The sequence below is a fragment of the Condylostylus longicornis genome, unplaced genomic scaffold (assembly GCF_029603195.1).
Source record: "Condylostylus longicornis isolate FDR11 unplaced genomic scaffold, ASM2960319v2 ptg000020l, whole genome shotgun sequence".
NCBI classification, from domain to species: Eukaryota; Metazoa; Arthropoda; class Insecta; order Diptera; family Dolichopodidae; genus Condylostylus; species Condylostylus longicornis.
In genome coordinates, this window is record NW_026577989.1 from 132046 (window position 1) to 149567 (window position 17522).

Sequence of the window (17522 nt, forward strand, 5' to 3'; positions counted from 1 at the left end):
AAGTTGCAGGACAAAATATGTGTACAGAATATTGTTAATTACATTCACATGTCATTTGCATACGTACACACATACGCGTTATAATATTTATAATTTCCGAATGAGTATACATGTATGTATGTAAAATTTTTTTAAAAATATTGTAATTATTTAAATGCGTTGATCATCTAATTTTGACAACGCACAAATCTTTTCAACAATAATATCTGTCTTCAAAAATAGATTATAATAAAAATATTTTATATATAATATGTGTGTGTAAATAACATAAATATATGTATGTATATGTATATATAAAATACACACGGTCATTTATATATTTGATGTCATATCGTAAAATTAATAAACATAATTCTTCATTAGTTTTTTTTTTGTTATTGCTGCTATTTTTTTTTTGTTCATTTTTTAGTTTTAAACAAATAAAAAAGATTATTAAATAACAAGCGATAATCTAATATTTGACCATTGACGTTGGAAGATTAAAATATTTAAATCTTTAAAATTTTATACCTCAACACATGAACATACATATATACATATACATACAATTATATAAAATATATTATAAATATTTTTTTTCCTCTAAACAATTTAAAATTCAAGCCCCCAATTTATTTGTTTTTTTTTTTCCTTATGCAAACATTTTTACTAGCTGTATATAAACTGTAGATAAACTGTATAACATTATAGAGCATAATAAATTATTTCTATCTACGTCATTACATTATTATAATAACAATAATCAAAAAAAAAATATATATATATATATAGAAGGAATAACAGGCAACAAAAAAAATAATTTTTTTTGACGAAAGAATTAAAAAACAAAAATATCAGAAAAGAAAAAAACACAAAAAAAAACAACGAATAATATTCAAAAACAAAAAACGGAAACACAATAAAATTCATTCAAAATTAACATTTTTTTCTGTAAGATCTAGTTTATAAATAGGACACTTGTGAAATGAAACTAAAAATTTTCTTTAAAATTTCTTTAAATTTTTTTTTTTTTAATTTTTGAGGAAATATGAAATTAATTTGAGAAAAAAATGTTTTACGTGTGTTGTCTTAATTTTTTTTTCCAAAACCTTCACAGTTCACATTTTTTCTTAAAGTACACCTGTACTCACAGAAAACTTAATTAACAAATTATATACATATAGGTAGATGTTATGTAATTGATCTTTTTATTATTATGGTAACACTAATCAAAATATTTTATACATAATGTGGCTCAAAAGTGAATGGCAACGCAAAAATTTTCATTTTTTTGCTAAAATATTGAAAAATTGTGTGCAATGATATTTGACACAACTTCAATGCAATGAAATTTGACAAATTGTCCCTAAAACATGAAAATATGAAAATAAGTTGACAAAATTCTAATGAAAAAAAAAATTCTAAATTTCGGATTCAAAAAAAAATTTAAAATTTTAAAACTGTAATTAATGATTAATAAAATATTGTTGCCATAAAGTTAAAAAATTTTAAAATTAATTTAAATTTATTCTTAATGAACTCACTAATTTTCATTGATAAATATAACACTTAATTAATTTCTATTAAATTTATAGCATAAAACAGCTGTGTTAGCGTTCTGTTATTAAAAGTTAATTCAATTACAATATTAAAAACTTTTTCTTCTAATATACATAAACAAAATATGGGATCAAAACAATATTTCCGGGAATATTTATTGCGTTACATATTCATGAGTAGGTAAAGCAACACTAAAGCTATAATATTAAAAACAATATGATTAAATAAAGAGAGATAAACATAATTTCCATAATATTTTGTTATATTACAAAAGGGAGATATTTCCTTGTATACGCGCCAGAAAAAATTTAGTCTTTGAACGGGTGCTTCGTAAATTTTGAGCGCGTTTTTATTTATTGACAGTACAATTCACTTACTATATACAATCAACACTAAGAACACTAAAAATCTCCGGATTTATTTTATTAAAATAATAAAAAAAATAATTTATGAACTGAAATTTTATTATTTCGCTTCTGAATTTAACTTTTAATTTACGGGTTCTCGTTTATTTTAGAGGAACATTTAACCAATTAATTATATTTTGAGCTAAACAATAAAAAATTAGTGAGTTTGAAAAATTCATTTATGAATTTTTAAATAAAAAAATTAAAAATATAAAGAGCAAAAAAATTTATATGTAATAATTTTGGGTAGCAAAAAATTTGGGAATACGCTGTCGTATTTGCGAAAACTTTTTTAACAATTAAATTATTTTTTACGATTTTTGTAGGTGTTGTGTTTCGTTAAAAAAAAGCACGTGCTTTTCCCCATAGAGGCATTTACGTAAATATCTAGTTTTTTTTTTGTTTCATTTTCGTTCTTAATTTTCCATTACTTTCTCTCATTCTCTCTTTAAAAAATTTTTCCCCAAAATTTTTCTCATTTTTTCAGCCACTCAAAGAGAAAGAGCTTTTATTTTACTTTTTTGAATATTTATATAATTATTACGAATATATGTAATATGTATGTTTGAAGTATGAAAAAAATTATTATTACAATAAGGGAAAAACAACAATGCAAAACAAAGTGAATTTTCAGTTTTAACAAATTAATGTCAACATATTGTTAGTAAAATGAATGTTAGTATATATGAAATATTTATAGTAGATTTACTGTCACATTTTTTTCCTCCAGTATCAGTGATTTACGACATGTACTTACATTTATGTATTTATACTATATACACAAGTACGTACCGTATTTTAATTTAAACATAGGTACATACACAATTGTAATTTTTCTTTCTGTTCTACACAACAATTATTGTTGATAGTATCAGGCTCCATTGAATTATTCTTTACTCTTTCAAAAACATTATACATTACATAAAAATTCCTATACATATTTAATACAATATTACGGTATTTTTCTATGACTATGGAACTTGATTACGAAATATTTGCTCGTTTAAAATTTATTTTGTCAAATATAACATAATGAAAATTATAAAATAAAAATAAAAAAATCTCGTAAAATTATTCAAAAAAAAAAAAATCTAGAAGAATCAGCTGCTATACGTATAACACATATGCATAAATGTACGTACAAAAATATAAGAGCATCAAAATAAATTTATTAGAAGCGAATGCAGTCAGTTAATTTATAGTTTTTATTTTTAATTTTTGTTTGTATTTTTCTTCTATTGTTTGTTCTGCCGGTCACAAATTCATTCCTTATGAAATGCATTTTTATAAATTTAAATGTAAACTTATTTTAAAATAGATGATAATTTAAAGCCGTTTAATGTTATGCAAAAATAAAATATTTTTAGCAAATTTCCAAGAAAATTAAAAAAATTAATATGCTCTAATGTCCGTTTGTAGTTCTACGTTACCATTCGTCCGTCCATTCCTTTGTTTGTTCATAAACTCTCTACACTGTTATAAGATAGTAAGCTGAAATTTTGTGCATAAATTGATCTTGTTGTAAAACCTTTCTATCGCCATTCCCCACAAAAGACTTTTGATTTCAAAGATCTAAAAATGCCACATTTTGACAATTTCTACAAACGTCGAAAAATAGCGATAACCTTTGTAATTAACCATTTTCTGTCATTTCAATTTTTGGCTAATTAATTTCTTTCACATAAGTAATAGTAATTACAATTCTTTCGATTTTGTTGTAATCCTAAAATTATGCAATAAGACCGAAAAATTAATGCACATATACAACAACATGATTATGAACTACTTCCGTTATCTAAAATTTTTATTCTAAAATGTGCTACTTTGCAAACCATTCTCCTGAACTCGGTCCGAATTTATATACTATGAATTTTATTTATGAATATTAAAAATATAAAATAAACTTTTGTTGTATAAATTTCATAATTATATTCTAAAAATGTTATGAAAATTTTATGTCTGTCGTTTTATTATTTCTTAAAATTTATGATTTTCAAATTTCGGTTTATTTAATATACCTACACATTTTTATGAATAACTTTTATTTCTAAAATAATTAGGATTAAAAATTATTGAAAAAAATTTCATTTTAGCTTACACACTTAAATTTATGAAATAATAAAATTCAACATTCTTAATAATTAACTTAGTAAATAAATTTAACTAGCACATAATTAAATTTACATACCATAGAGGCACATACATACATATGAACTATTACCGTATAATAAATAATTTACCAGTTATAATTTTAGGGTTGAATTGCATTGTAATTCCATATGCTTTCATATAATTTATGATTCCAAATTAACACATATACATAATTTTTAATAATCTATACATGTATATGTATGTATATTCAAGTATTTCATTGACACAATTATGTGTATATGTATATGATGAAGAATGTATAATAAACATATGGAGCTACTTTTAATAGAATATAACATAGTAAGAAGGACAGTTCAAAAAAATTTCAATACTTTAACCATGAAAAAGGAAACGATTATAAAGTTGAATAATCGCAGCTCATATACAAGGGTATTTGAAAATGTTGTGTTTCACCTATTTTTTTTACTTTTTAATTCTCAAAATGTTTTTGTATGCAATTACATATACATAAAATTCATATTTATTCATGGACTCAATTTTATATCGTTCTCCCAAATTCAAAATTTTCAATTTAAACTTTCAGAAATTTAAAATAATTCACAAATCGAAATGTTTTTTTTTTTTTTGAATTCATAGTTCAGTTTGCATAATTCCCGTTTTGATTGCATAATTTTAGGCTCACAAAATATTTCTTTTCCATCCAAGACTTCGGATTTTCCAAACAAAATTACTATTAATATTATGAGAAATTTTAAGTTTGTCTTAAATAATAACAAATATTTCAAAAAAAAAAATATTAAACTTACTTAAGGAAACCACGTTTTTAATAAATTTGAGAGCATAATTTGTCAAATCAAAAATATTAATTTCGATTTCGACATCCTTTTATTTGCGTATTTGAAATATAAATAAATTTTGTTTTAAAGATTTTCAAATATGATAATGTACAATTTTATACATACTCGTAATTATCTTAATTTCCCGATAAGTTAAGACTAAAAAAAAATTTTTCCAGAAAAGATTTAATTCTAATTGTAGAAATAATTTTAGGATAACAGAAAATTCTGTTATTCATCGAATTATGAATTTTCGAGTTTATATTTCCAATACATTATATTTCCAGAATAGTATACAACATACTAATCATTTCGAAAACTGAAGGAGTACGAAATTAGGTAACGCCTCTTGTAAGCCTTTCAAAAAAAATTTTATTCACAGCCAATATCTTTCTTAGAACGGGTAATGAAAGCAAGTATAAAAGCTCTATATTTATGAAAACAAAATTTAAACTCCGGAATATCAATTTTACTTAAGTGTATTCTTGTATATTTTTATGAATCACCCTACATAGAAAAAAACGTATACTATTGTCAAATAAAATATTCTGAAAAACAACCAATCTGATAGGTAAAATGTGTACAGTTTTCACATTATACTCTGTATAACAAAATGTTTTAAATTATTAAATAATTTTTTATTTTAAAACATAAATGTAATTTTAGCGAAAAAAAGTATAAACCAATCGAGAAATTTACGCGGTTTATTCGCATATTTTTGATTAATGATGAAAATATTTTTGTATATTTTATTTATTTAAAAAACAAGGAAAAAATTATATCAATAATTTCAAATCAATCAATCATATTTACCCAATAAAGATTTATACTACTATACATTATATTATAATCTTCGCAAAATATATTCAAACTGTTATACTCGTATACTTATACACTTTTATACACGTCCACGAATATGTACATACATAAAAACGCAAATGAACAAGATAAGAATCATATTTTTTAATCATGTATAAATTATAGAATATATTTATATACTTTTATATATATAACTGTAGAAAGTCAAAATATTTTTATATACAAAAAATAAAAATCATTTGATAATTTATTTTATAAAATCTTTAAGTGCTCTAAAGAATAAAATTATATGAAAATTAAATATTCAATTTAATATAAAAGGCAAATATACTTGCTTATACAATATAATTTTTGATTTATAATAAGAGAGATTCCATTAATTGAACGCGTTTTATAGTAGTTCTGAAGCAATGATTTGAAAAGTAAAATTTTAATTGTAATTTTATTCTCATTTATTTTAAAATTTTCTCATTTAAATTGTAATTTTAAATGAGAATAAAATTCGAAGCTCTAAACTAAAAGATTAGCAAATTATTACTTGAATTGTAAACACAACATTCCTTATAACACAGTAACACGAATGCGAATTAGCAACACACAGTATACAGTATAACACAGTATAATTAGAATGTTAACAAGGTGACAATTTTTAATGCTATTTTTAATTGTCACTGTTCAAAAACAATTAAGTATTACACAATTTGTCAGAAAAAATTTCATTAGAATTTGCAACACAATTTGTTAACTCTTATAAATCTTAAAAATTTACTCGACTCGAATAGATATGACTACATAGATTAACTGAAGTAAGCTATAAGTATGTAGATTATTTTCTATATTGCGTTACCTTAAAAAAATAATTCATTTTTAATGTATAAAATTTAGACTCTTGAATACTAACTATATTAATATACAATTGTCTAATTTAAAATTTATTCGAACTTTATTATTCTACAACGTTTTTCTGAATCCCAACAAATTATGAATTGCACTAAATTTGCATTTTCATATTATTATTCAAAATTTCAAAAAAATTCAAAAATCTAATAATATTATTAAATTATTAGAATTACAATAATAGCATTGCAATATTGTAACTTTCTTCAATTCACAAAAAAAATTTCATACAATTTTATTCGAATTAAATATATGTATAACAAAATTTTCACATACACATACATCAACAAACATAAAAATATAAATTACATTAAATTTGGGAAATTTTCTTAATTTCATCATAATACAGGATTGATTCTCATATAAATATTCGTTCATACATACATATACACAGAAAGTAAAATTTCATTTAATGGCAATGCACATGGCTATATTAAGTATAACAGAATATCTAAACTAATAATGAAAATTTTAATGCATTTTTATTAAAGATTAAAGTAAAAAAAATTTCCTATGTAGAGAAAAATCAAAAAAATTTCATATTATGATGAAATTAGAGACATTGTAAATGCTTATAGTATACAGAGATATACATATAAAGCAGGGGGAGATGTATAAAACTTAGTTCTATTCTAATATAGACCATATATGTGTATAACAATATTTCATAAAAAGAAAATATGAATTGCAATTTTTCTCATCGATGAGAATTTTGACTCAGTTATAATAATAGCAAAAGAAATTTTATATTAATTCACTAACACATAAGTACTATATATAAAACTGTTATACATATATCAATATTTATAAAAAGATATATTTATATATTTTTTTTATAATAAAATGCATATTTATTATACAAGAAGAAAAAAACATGATGAAATAATGTTTTTGATATAGAAATTGCAAATGCCAGGTACTAGTTTTATTAAAAACAACAAAAAAGCTTTTTCCTCCAAATACCCGGTTTTTTTTTTTGCTATACGAAAATTACATCTTTTTAAATTAAAAAATGAGGAAAAAGTTTAACTTTAAATTGTTGTTTTTACAATCTGAAAATTTTAGTGCATATACATGAACATACTATGTATTTATATGTATATACATGCCTGTTCGAAAATTATTACGTACTATGTAAATATTGTAGAGCAAAATTTGTATATACAACAACATGATATTATTAAGGATATCTGGCAATATTTTTCAGAATCACTTAAAAAAAATCAAGTAAGAATTCTATATTCATATAATGTATGTATGTATTTGTTGTGTATGTTAATTTTAATAATTTTAGTTTTAATGTCACAACATGATTCATCTATTTAGTTTAGAAAAAAATAAAGGATTAATACCCATAAAATGAAATTTTAAAGTTAAATTTGTAATTAAGTATACGAAATCCTTTGAAATTTCAAAAATAATTTGTCATTTTAAATTCCAAATGACATCAAAGTAATATATGAATTATTGTATATTAAATATATTGTTTTTTTAAATGTAATTAGTAATACATTGTGGTAGGAGTGTATAATAAATATGCAGAGTATATATTTTTGTATGCTCAACAAAGATTAAAAGTAATTGTCAAAAAATCACAGAAAAAAAATTTAATTCTATTCAAAATTTTTTTTGTTCCAATATTCGCCCATTTTTCGATATTTAGCGGTATTTCGAAAATTTCCAGAATTTCGAAAAATTTCCGATATTTCGAATATTTGCGATTTTCGAATTTATGCGAAACTATTAATTTTTATGTCAACTATTAATTTTTTCTTTATCATTAAAAATTCGTGACTTCAAATGTAGCCTATAGCATGGAAATAGCCTAGAAATAGTGTCGAATTTCACGATTTTCGAGTGTAATTATTTACGAAATTAAATTTATTTATTTAATTATGTCATTTCTGAAACTTTATAAGTAAATTTTCATAATTAAGAATAAAATTTTTCATCTCTATATTTATTACGATGATTTACAGAGTATAATGATCGTAAATATCAAAATGTAAGAGCAATATTAAAATAATATCGAACCCTTTTGAATGAGTTTTAATACTATATTTAAACTAAAATAGCACCCTACATTAACATATAATGTAAATATATGAAAAAAATTACTAGTATATACTTGTATTATAATTATATATTATAGCTCAACTGTTTCTATATGTATAAATAATAGCTTGAAGCAATTCATTATAAAATTTTAAGGATAACGGATAACTTAATTTCATTCGAAATTTATAATACGAGCATGTATTAACATATAGAATATACTTATGTATATATATATGATAGTAATAACGTAACTTAACCTATATTACAATAAATCATTTTTAAAAGTAATATTATAGAATTGAATATCCTTTTAAATGTCACCTATATGTAACAATACCTATATTTATGCATATGGAAAATTATTTATATATGCTTATTGTATTTACAGATTACTGTTATGTAATATAATATAATTTTTATTAGATTAAGGAATACCTATACATATATATTGTGTACAATCAATAATAAAAGGAAAAATATATATAGGGAAAAGAACAAAATTATTTTAAATTAAACTATATAAAAAAAAACAAAAATTTCAAGCCGAATACAAAAAAAAAATCGAAATGACGGTGGTGTGTCAGTTGAAATTTATTGTATTGGCGCCATGATATTTTCTTTTTTGTTACAAATTGAAATTTACATGCATATATAAAAAATTTGTTAGAAATTTAGATTTTGTTAATAATTTGCTGGATATCGTAAATATATACAATTATAGACACTTATTCATTATTTATAATGGAATATAAGAATCGGTAATTTTTATTTTGATTTATTCAAAAAAAAAATAGTAACTTCATTTGATATACTAGCGATCAAACACTAGAAAAACAGAAGTTTTTATTAAATAGAAAAAAAAATCTCGAACTTTTGATCTTTAAGAATAATCTTTAAGAATCTATATATTCTATATATATACAATAACAATTAAAGATTTTTATAAATAAAATATTTTATTTTTACACATTCAGAGTAAATTATTAAATATTTTGAGAAAAAAATGTCAAATATAAAAAAATTGAGAGAATATTAAAAAATTTGCAATTCACAATTTATATTTACAATACTTTTTTAATTTACTCTAAATGGACGTATAACAAGTCTGTCATAACTATACTTATATACATAACCCTGTAAGGTTATCCCTTTCTCCGAATTGCCATTGCGGATCGTTACAACCCTGAACTGTTAATACAATATTAGATCACCTATATTTTTCATAATTACCTGACCCGGATTTGAAGACATTAGAATGGAAAAGTTGATACTATAACGATTATCGTATATCTATTGAACAGAACACAAAATACTTACAACCTTAAAAATTATATTTCAGAAATTTATAAAAATGTACTTGAAACTATTTGAGTTTAAACATAGTTTAATAAAGCTTAGAAGAAATATTTTAATATTTAAAATCAAATCTTTTAAAAAGCTCGGTTTATATTAAGATTTAATAGGAGGAAAAAAATATTTATTAAGAATTTTTTTAAGCATTAAAATGCTACTAATTCATTCCACTTTGTTTTTTTTTTAATTCCACATTATTTGTATAAATAATTCTGAATTTTTTTTTAAATATATACATAGATATATGTTTATATAATAAAAATGTATATTAATTTTTTTAATAAATATTACCTAGATTTCAAATCACGTGGATTAAATAATTTTTTTTTTGTTTGGTATTTTTTTTCTTATAAAACGAAAAGCTTATAATGTTTAGCTCTAGATATAGCAATCCTAGATCTATAAGATTTTATATAAAAAATTATATTTCAAAGAAATAAACCTGTGGTGAAAATGGGATAGCGAATAAAATAAAAAAAAAATTATGCGATTGATACGACACTTAGAGATAAAAAACAAAAAACAAAAAAATTTGCGATATTAAGATGCAAAAAAAAAAATTTATGCCGGTGTTAATAGAAAAAAAAAACTGAGAATATTGAAAACTCGAACTCATATACAAAATTACGTTCATATAAACAGAATTATATAGTTATTATTAATTTATACACGCACTATATATATTTCAAGAAAAAAACTTAATTGGAATTTTAAATTTTATTCTAAATAAAATATATAACCACTTCTAATTGAAAAATTATAATACAGATGGTGTATTTGGCATGCAAAATCTATATAGCAGCAGAATTTCTGATACGTTGTAAACACATATAGCTGGGGTAATAAAATAAGAACTCTTAGAATTCAAAATATTTTTATAAGTGGTGAATATTCTTATATAATAGAGATTCGGTTCATATAAGGCATTATTTATTTGTGGGAAGAAAAAATTCCCAAATTCATGTAGATTTGTAAATAATTTGTAAAATATTAGGGTAAATTATGGTATGTTCCGAATAAAAATGTCCTTATATTTTTTAAATTGCTTTGCAGAAATTTTGTATCGAAGTTAATTTTGATATTACTCTATATTTTTATATTTTAAATAATATATACATTTTATTTAAATTCTCAGCTATAACTTAACCCATATCAATTACACTCCACCTAGCGTTTATTTAAATAAGTAGTAAATAAGTATTATGCTGTCATTGTAAACAAATATTTGACAGTGTTATTATACAAAATATAGAACACTTTTATTTAAATTTACGTTTAAACGTTTAATATTTTTTAAGCCACGACTAATAAAATATCGAGTTATTCAAAAAAAAAAACATTCAATTCAAATATAACAAAATGTTTAACAATTATATTATGCGTATGACAATATAAGATCAAACGAAATTTCAAGTTTTTAAGCTTAATTATTTAAATAATTTTCAAATTTACTGATAGGCTATTGAAAAGACTTACAAATAATATCAAAAAATTTATACTGTCATATGGTTTATAGGTTTATAACGTTTTAAAAACACCAATAATAATTGTTGCTTTACTCATTTAATTGCTGTAAAAATACCGACTCATAATCTGTTAAATAAATAATATTTAACAGATTCCAAAAAAAAAAAAATTATTTTTCTTTAAATTAATTTTTATTTATTTCACATTTATTATTCCAATAATTAAATTTATTTTATTTAACGTGTATGCATTTATACGCTTAATATACATATATATATATATATATATATATATGTATATATATATATATACATATATATATGTATATATACATATACATATATATATATATATATATATATATATATATATATATATATATATGTAGTAGGCATTAAAATATTATGTAAAATTAATTATAAATTTCAAGCATGATGCATTTATAATTTCTATTCTTAATATTTGAAAAAAAAAAAATGTTTATTTTTTTATTTTATTTTCTATTTTTATTATTTTTAATTCATTTATGCTATTTAAACATTGCATATACACGCATTCATATGTACATACAAACGTGTTCATTTAAATTTAATGTAAAATGTCCAATTAAAACTGATTTTTGTTATAAATAAAATAAAATAAGAATTTCATAATATTAAAAGCAAATTTTCTATTTATATAATTGGAAGTTAAAAATTTATTTTTTTCATAATTTAAAAATAAATAAAATTTTTTTTTTTTAATTTATTTGGTCTCTTTAAAACACCGCATGATATTAAAATAAAAGTTTTATGGTAAATTTGTAAATTAGCGCTACCTACCATACACAACAGATTCTTAGCTTTTTAAAAATTTTCACATAGGGTGGTGGCTCACAACTGGTGGTGGCTCATGAATAAGAAGTTTACCCTACATAAAATAAACTCTTAAAATTTCTTAATATCTTTGCAAAGATGTTATGGAAGTAAGGAGATTTAAAATATTCTAATATGAAATTTCTTGTAACTTAAAATTTTGATCAGTATTTTCTATTCATATAAAGCTTAAGAATACTATACTAATTCGCATTGGGCCGTACATTTCCTTCTGAAACGGAAAAAGCATGGAAATTTTGTACATATTTTTCTATTGAATTATTATAGCTACTAAAATTTCTCAATAAATTCCTTCCATTTCTGGTATTCCAAAGGGTAATAATTTTTAATTTAATAAAATGAAGACTAAAATGATCTTAATTCAACCGTCTTAGATATTCACTATTACATTATTTGCCAATAAAATATTTTCGTTAAATATCAATTGAAATTTATTTAAAAAAAAAAAAATAGAGACTTACCTTCGTCGATATTTATTCCGGTGGTACTGTTCCCATTTGAAATGTATGCTGTTCCAGTTGTCGCATTTATTTCGTCCTGTTCTGTTATTGATAATGTGCGCCATTGAGTTCTTTTCTTCGTTCCTTTCTTTCCCATTTAAAAAATTATTCCAGTTTTAATTGATTTTTTTTGTTTTTGTTTCTTCCTTCTTCTTTTGTTTTTTTTTTTTTTGTGTTGTGTTTTTGTTGTTTTTTTTTTTTTTGCAAATTAATTAAAAATCACCACCGCCAATACACGTTTCACAAATAATCAATAAAGCACCAATAAAAGAATATTTTTTTTTGGTTTTTTTTTCCTTTTATTCTTGTTTCGTTTTTTTCCTCCTTTTAATCCAGAATAATTTTTAATAGTTAACTTTTCTATGTGTTCTCTTATTTTGTATATGTATGTAGGTATATGCTTTAAAAATTTAAAATTAAAAAATTTATTAGATTATGTAATATTGCACTTTTTCTTTATATAATATTAATAGTCATATTTTAATATAAAAATATATGTGTGTGTGTATATATGCGATATTTTTCCAAAAAAATTATATAAGTATGTGCATATGTGTATACATATAGATACCGATAAATTAGCCGGTCTTAATTATTTATTTTTTTTTTTGTTTGTTTTTATTTTAGTTTCTCTTCTCTTTGATCACGCAATAATTAATTCGTTTGTCTCTTATAATAACAATGATAATTGTAATAATGTTACGATAGTGTTAAACTACAGTAGCGCCAATTCATTTACATAACATAAAATGTAGATTTTATTAATATTAATTTTTTTATATATCTTGTATGTATTTTAATTTCTTATATTATTTACACAATATTTTGTTCGAATTACTAATTAATTAATTTTTATAGCATAAAATAAATGACATGAAAAAGCAAATTAATTTTTTTTTTAATTTTATTTATTAAGACACAGAAGATCGGTCAAAGTTTTTTATTGAAATTCTATATAATAATATGTATATAGGTATTTAAACGTAAAGTTAATCTCAGCAATTTAACTATTGACATTTATCGTACAGTCACAACAATATTGTGTTCATGCACGTTGCGCTGACAAAAAACAAAATATTTTCCAATAAATTTGAAAAAAACAAAAAAATTTTTTTTTATTTAATAATTTTACTTTCTTAAAAAAATTCTTATTTTTCTTGTTTTGTCAAAAATTTATTCATCCAGAAAAAAATAAACACAATTTTTATAACACTTATGAAGCGAATTAAAAAAAAAAGGATTTTTCTACAAAGCAAACCGCAAAAGAAAAAAAAAATTTTTTCCCAATTAATTTCTTTTATACATTGTATATTTATAATATTAAGCCATTAATATATCCGCGAGCCAATAACCGGCACGGTAGATCTACGACGAACGACTACGACAAAATGATTTTTAATTTTTCTCTAATCGCGTTGCGCGATGATTTCGCGCAGTCCTATATTAAAAACAAACAAAACAAAAACACATAATAATATCAAATATAAGAAAAGTGAGAAAATTTATAAATATTATATAGATACGTACGAGTATATGTTTGTATAACAACAACAACAACACAAAAAACAGAAAAATAGAAATAAAAACAAGCGTTTTGTAAGCTTTAGAACGAAAAAAAAAATGTCAAGAACAAAATAAAATCACTAAACATAATAAATGTGGCCTCAAATTAGGATGGTATTAATTTTATTTTTTTTTTTTTATTTAATATAAACGTGTTTCTATACATAATTAATGAAGAGAAATCGGAATCGCATTGTGAATCTATTTTTTTTTATTTTTTTCCTAAAACGTTTAATTAAATATTTTTTTGAAATTTATCTGTAGATTCCAATAAATTATAAATTTCTAAGTTCAAAGTTTATCAAAACTTTTATCAAAAAATAGAAAAGTAAAAATCAAACAATGTAAGAAGTTCAAAATTTTTTATAACAGTAAAGCCTTCATTTACGAAACATCTTGTACGTATGTAAGCGAAAATTATGAATATTTGATTTTTTTTTTGGAAAAGACTAAACTAAAAACTGTAATTCTTGCTGAAAACGACAAGTTCCCTCGTGGTTTACAGATAAACAGAAAGTAACTATGTTACGTTACATTACGTTGCGTTATGCTGCGGTACGTTGCTTTAAGTTACTTATGTTGAACTGAAAAAAAACTCTGAAGATGATAAAGTTTACGAAAATATGATATAGATATTTTAATCCATCCTGAAACATATGCTTTTCTCCTCTTAATATTAATTGTTTCTTTTCAATTTTTGTTATCTTCTCATACTCTCTTTTTATTTTGTATAAGATTCTAAGTTTATACTGAATAATAAAAACGGTAAATATAGCTATTCTTAATTTCATTTAACACAAAAACAAATGAATATTCCTCACTTTCTTCTTCCTTTCTTTCTTTAAAAAAAAAAAAAAACAAATTATTCTCTCAATTTTTTGGCTAGAAAATGAGATTTTTATGTTAATTCTACAACCTTTCATTGTTATACGAGTATATTTTAGAGACATTTATGTAATTTATTATTTTATTATAAATTTCACTTTATTTTAAAACTTTTATTTTTAGTTTTGTTTTTGATGTAAAAGGAAAATTCTAAAAGTATCAACAGATTTTTGTAAATTTTAGTTAATTTTAAACAATTAAAAAAAAAATATGCAATCATGTGATCAAATATGCATAGTATTTCTTAAAGTAGAACCACTATAAGATGACCACTCAACCAAGAAGAAAGAAAAATGACCGCCATATTGGTACATATTTAGAAAAGAAATATGGAGGCGGGAAATATAAAGACGGTGTTATTAAAAACGCATTTCCCCGTAGCAATTGTTACTTATTTCAAGGACATTGGAAATCTGGTCGGATTATTCAGGTGATCTTGCTACAGAATCAAAAATTTATGGAGGTTTTACTATATTTTAAATATCATGCTTACTCTTATATATTAATTTACAATTAAATTAAATTATATTTGGTTTCAGAATAAATTTCAATAACAATATAAAAGTGTATGCATATAAGAAAGTACTTTATTGGAAAGATGTGCGGTACTAAAAAACATAACAAAATGTTGTGAATAACTGCCAAGAAATTTTCACTCATTACTCAAAAAAAAAACAAAGAGAAGAAAATAAGTTGCATAATTGTACACATTCATATTATTATAATTTCACAAATTAACGAAAAATTTCTAATTTCACAAATTCTTACAGAATTATTGTGAACATATTTATTAGTAATAATAATGAACGTAAATCGAGTAATGACATGCGCTACCGCAATTATATGTCAGAAGACAGACTATTTGACTGAAATTTTTGTTTTATTTTATTTATATGTAAAAAAATACCTACATAATATTTGTGTACATATACGTTTTAGACGTGTTTTTAATTTATTTGTAAAAATAATTATTTTAAAATTAAATATTATTTATATATCTTATATATGCTATAAGACACTTAAATTAATTAGAATATTTAACGTACGGTTAGATTAGAAAGAGAAATACATAAATATTCAGTAATAAAAGTGAGTGACATAATATTATATTTTATACTAGAAAACTAATTTAATATCAGCTATATAACTCATTCTCTTTTATTTTGACTCAAAAGCTTAAAACTGTTTTCAGAAAAAAATCATATTTTGAGAAACTTGAAGATAAGATAAAAAGAGATGTTTATATATTTAATTAACAAACCAGTATTGAGTATAATGCTTGCGGGCTCGGGAATAGGCAGTGTTTTTATCAATCTTCTCTCTTAAAATATTAATGAAATATATACAAATGTGTTGTGCACACACAAAAATTTTAATACACGAATTATTGAATGAAATGCATAATTTGTGAGAGGAAAAACTATATATGTACCACGTGATTTTATTTTGAGTTGTAGTTAAAAGTATTATGTAATTTAATGTCTTTAATATAAAATTGTAGAAAAGTAGCAAATTTAGCAAGTCATATTTTTTTTATTTACATATTTACTTTTTCTTTAGATTTTCAAATTAATTTCGATAACACTTTTAGCTTTTAGATTCGGACGCATGGGATTCCACCAAGAATTTTTATAAATTTTTTTATAAATTTAAGAATTTAATTGGGTTCATTTTACAATAACATAATAATATTTTCTTAATTTATTCATATATATATTTATATAAATATTGCGGTTACACTTATGTAAACACATAAGTGTTTACATAAGTGTGGCTGTGGCTCTTAGACCATCATCAAATATCCCATTGTAGATTACCTATATCTTCAACCACCCAGTTCTTCTGATACAGAATACCGCATAATCCCCAGTATCAATTTTCGTTACCCTGTCCAGCTCTATCACACATTTCGGCAACTCAAAAATATGAAAGAGCTTCTGCTTTCTGTTAATGGTAGTTGACAGAATTCGGATTGAAGAAAAAATCCAGCCTAGCCGCATACTTATAGTCAACGGCAAATGTTGCGTGTAGACCGTACTCAGATATATCGCCATTAACTCTCGCCCAGTATAATAAAATTTTCACACATAATAGTGTTTCAATATCCATTTACAATTTTCTCGAAAAATCTTCACAGTAATCTGGAATATTATATTCCTGTAAATGGCTCTGACTATTTGTTGTTACATTTTGTAAGATAAATGTTATCAA

General features: G+C 22.2%; 1 protein-coding gene across 1 annotated transcript in view; it reads right to left on the reverse strand.

Moving 5' to 3' along the window:
• Positions 1-17522, reverse strand: part of LOC129606698 (putative uncharacterized protein DDB_G0282133) — a 72447-nt gene that overhangs the window by 40695 nt on the left and 14230 nt on the right. Inside the window, exon 3 of the mRNA XM_055517164.1 lies at positions 12825-13263. Coding sequence (XP_055373139.1) covers positions 12825-12960 — 136 coding nt within the window. The 5' untranslated portion in view covers positions 12961-13263. The remainder of the gene's footprint in view (positions 1-12824; positions 13264-17522) is intronic.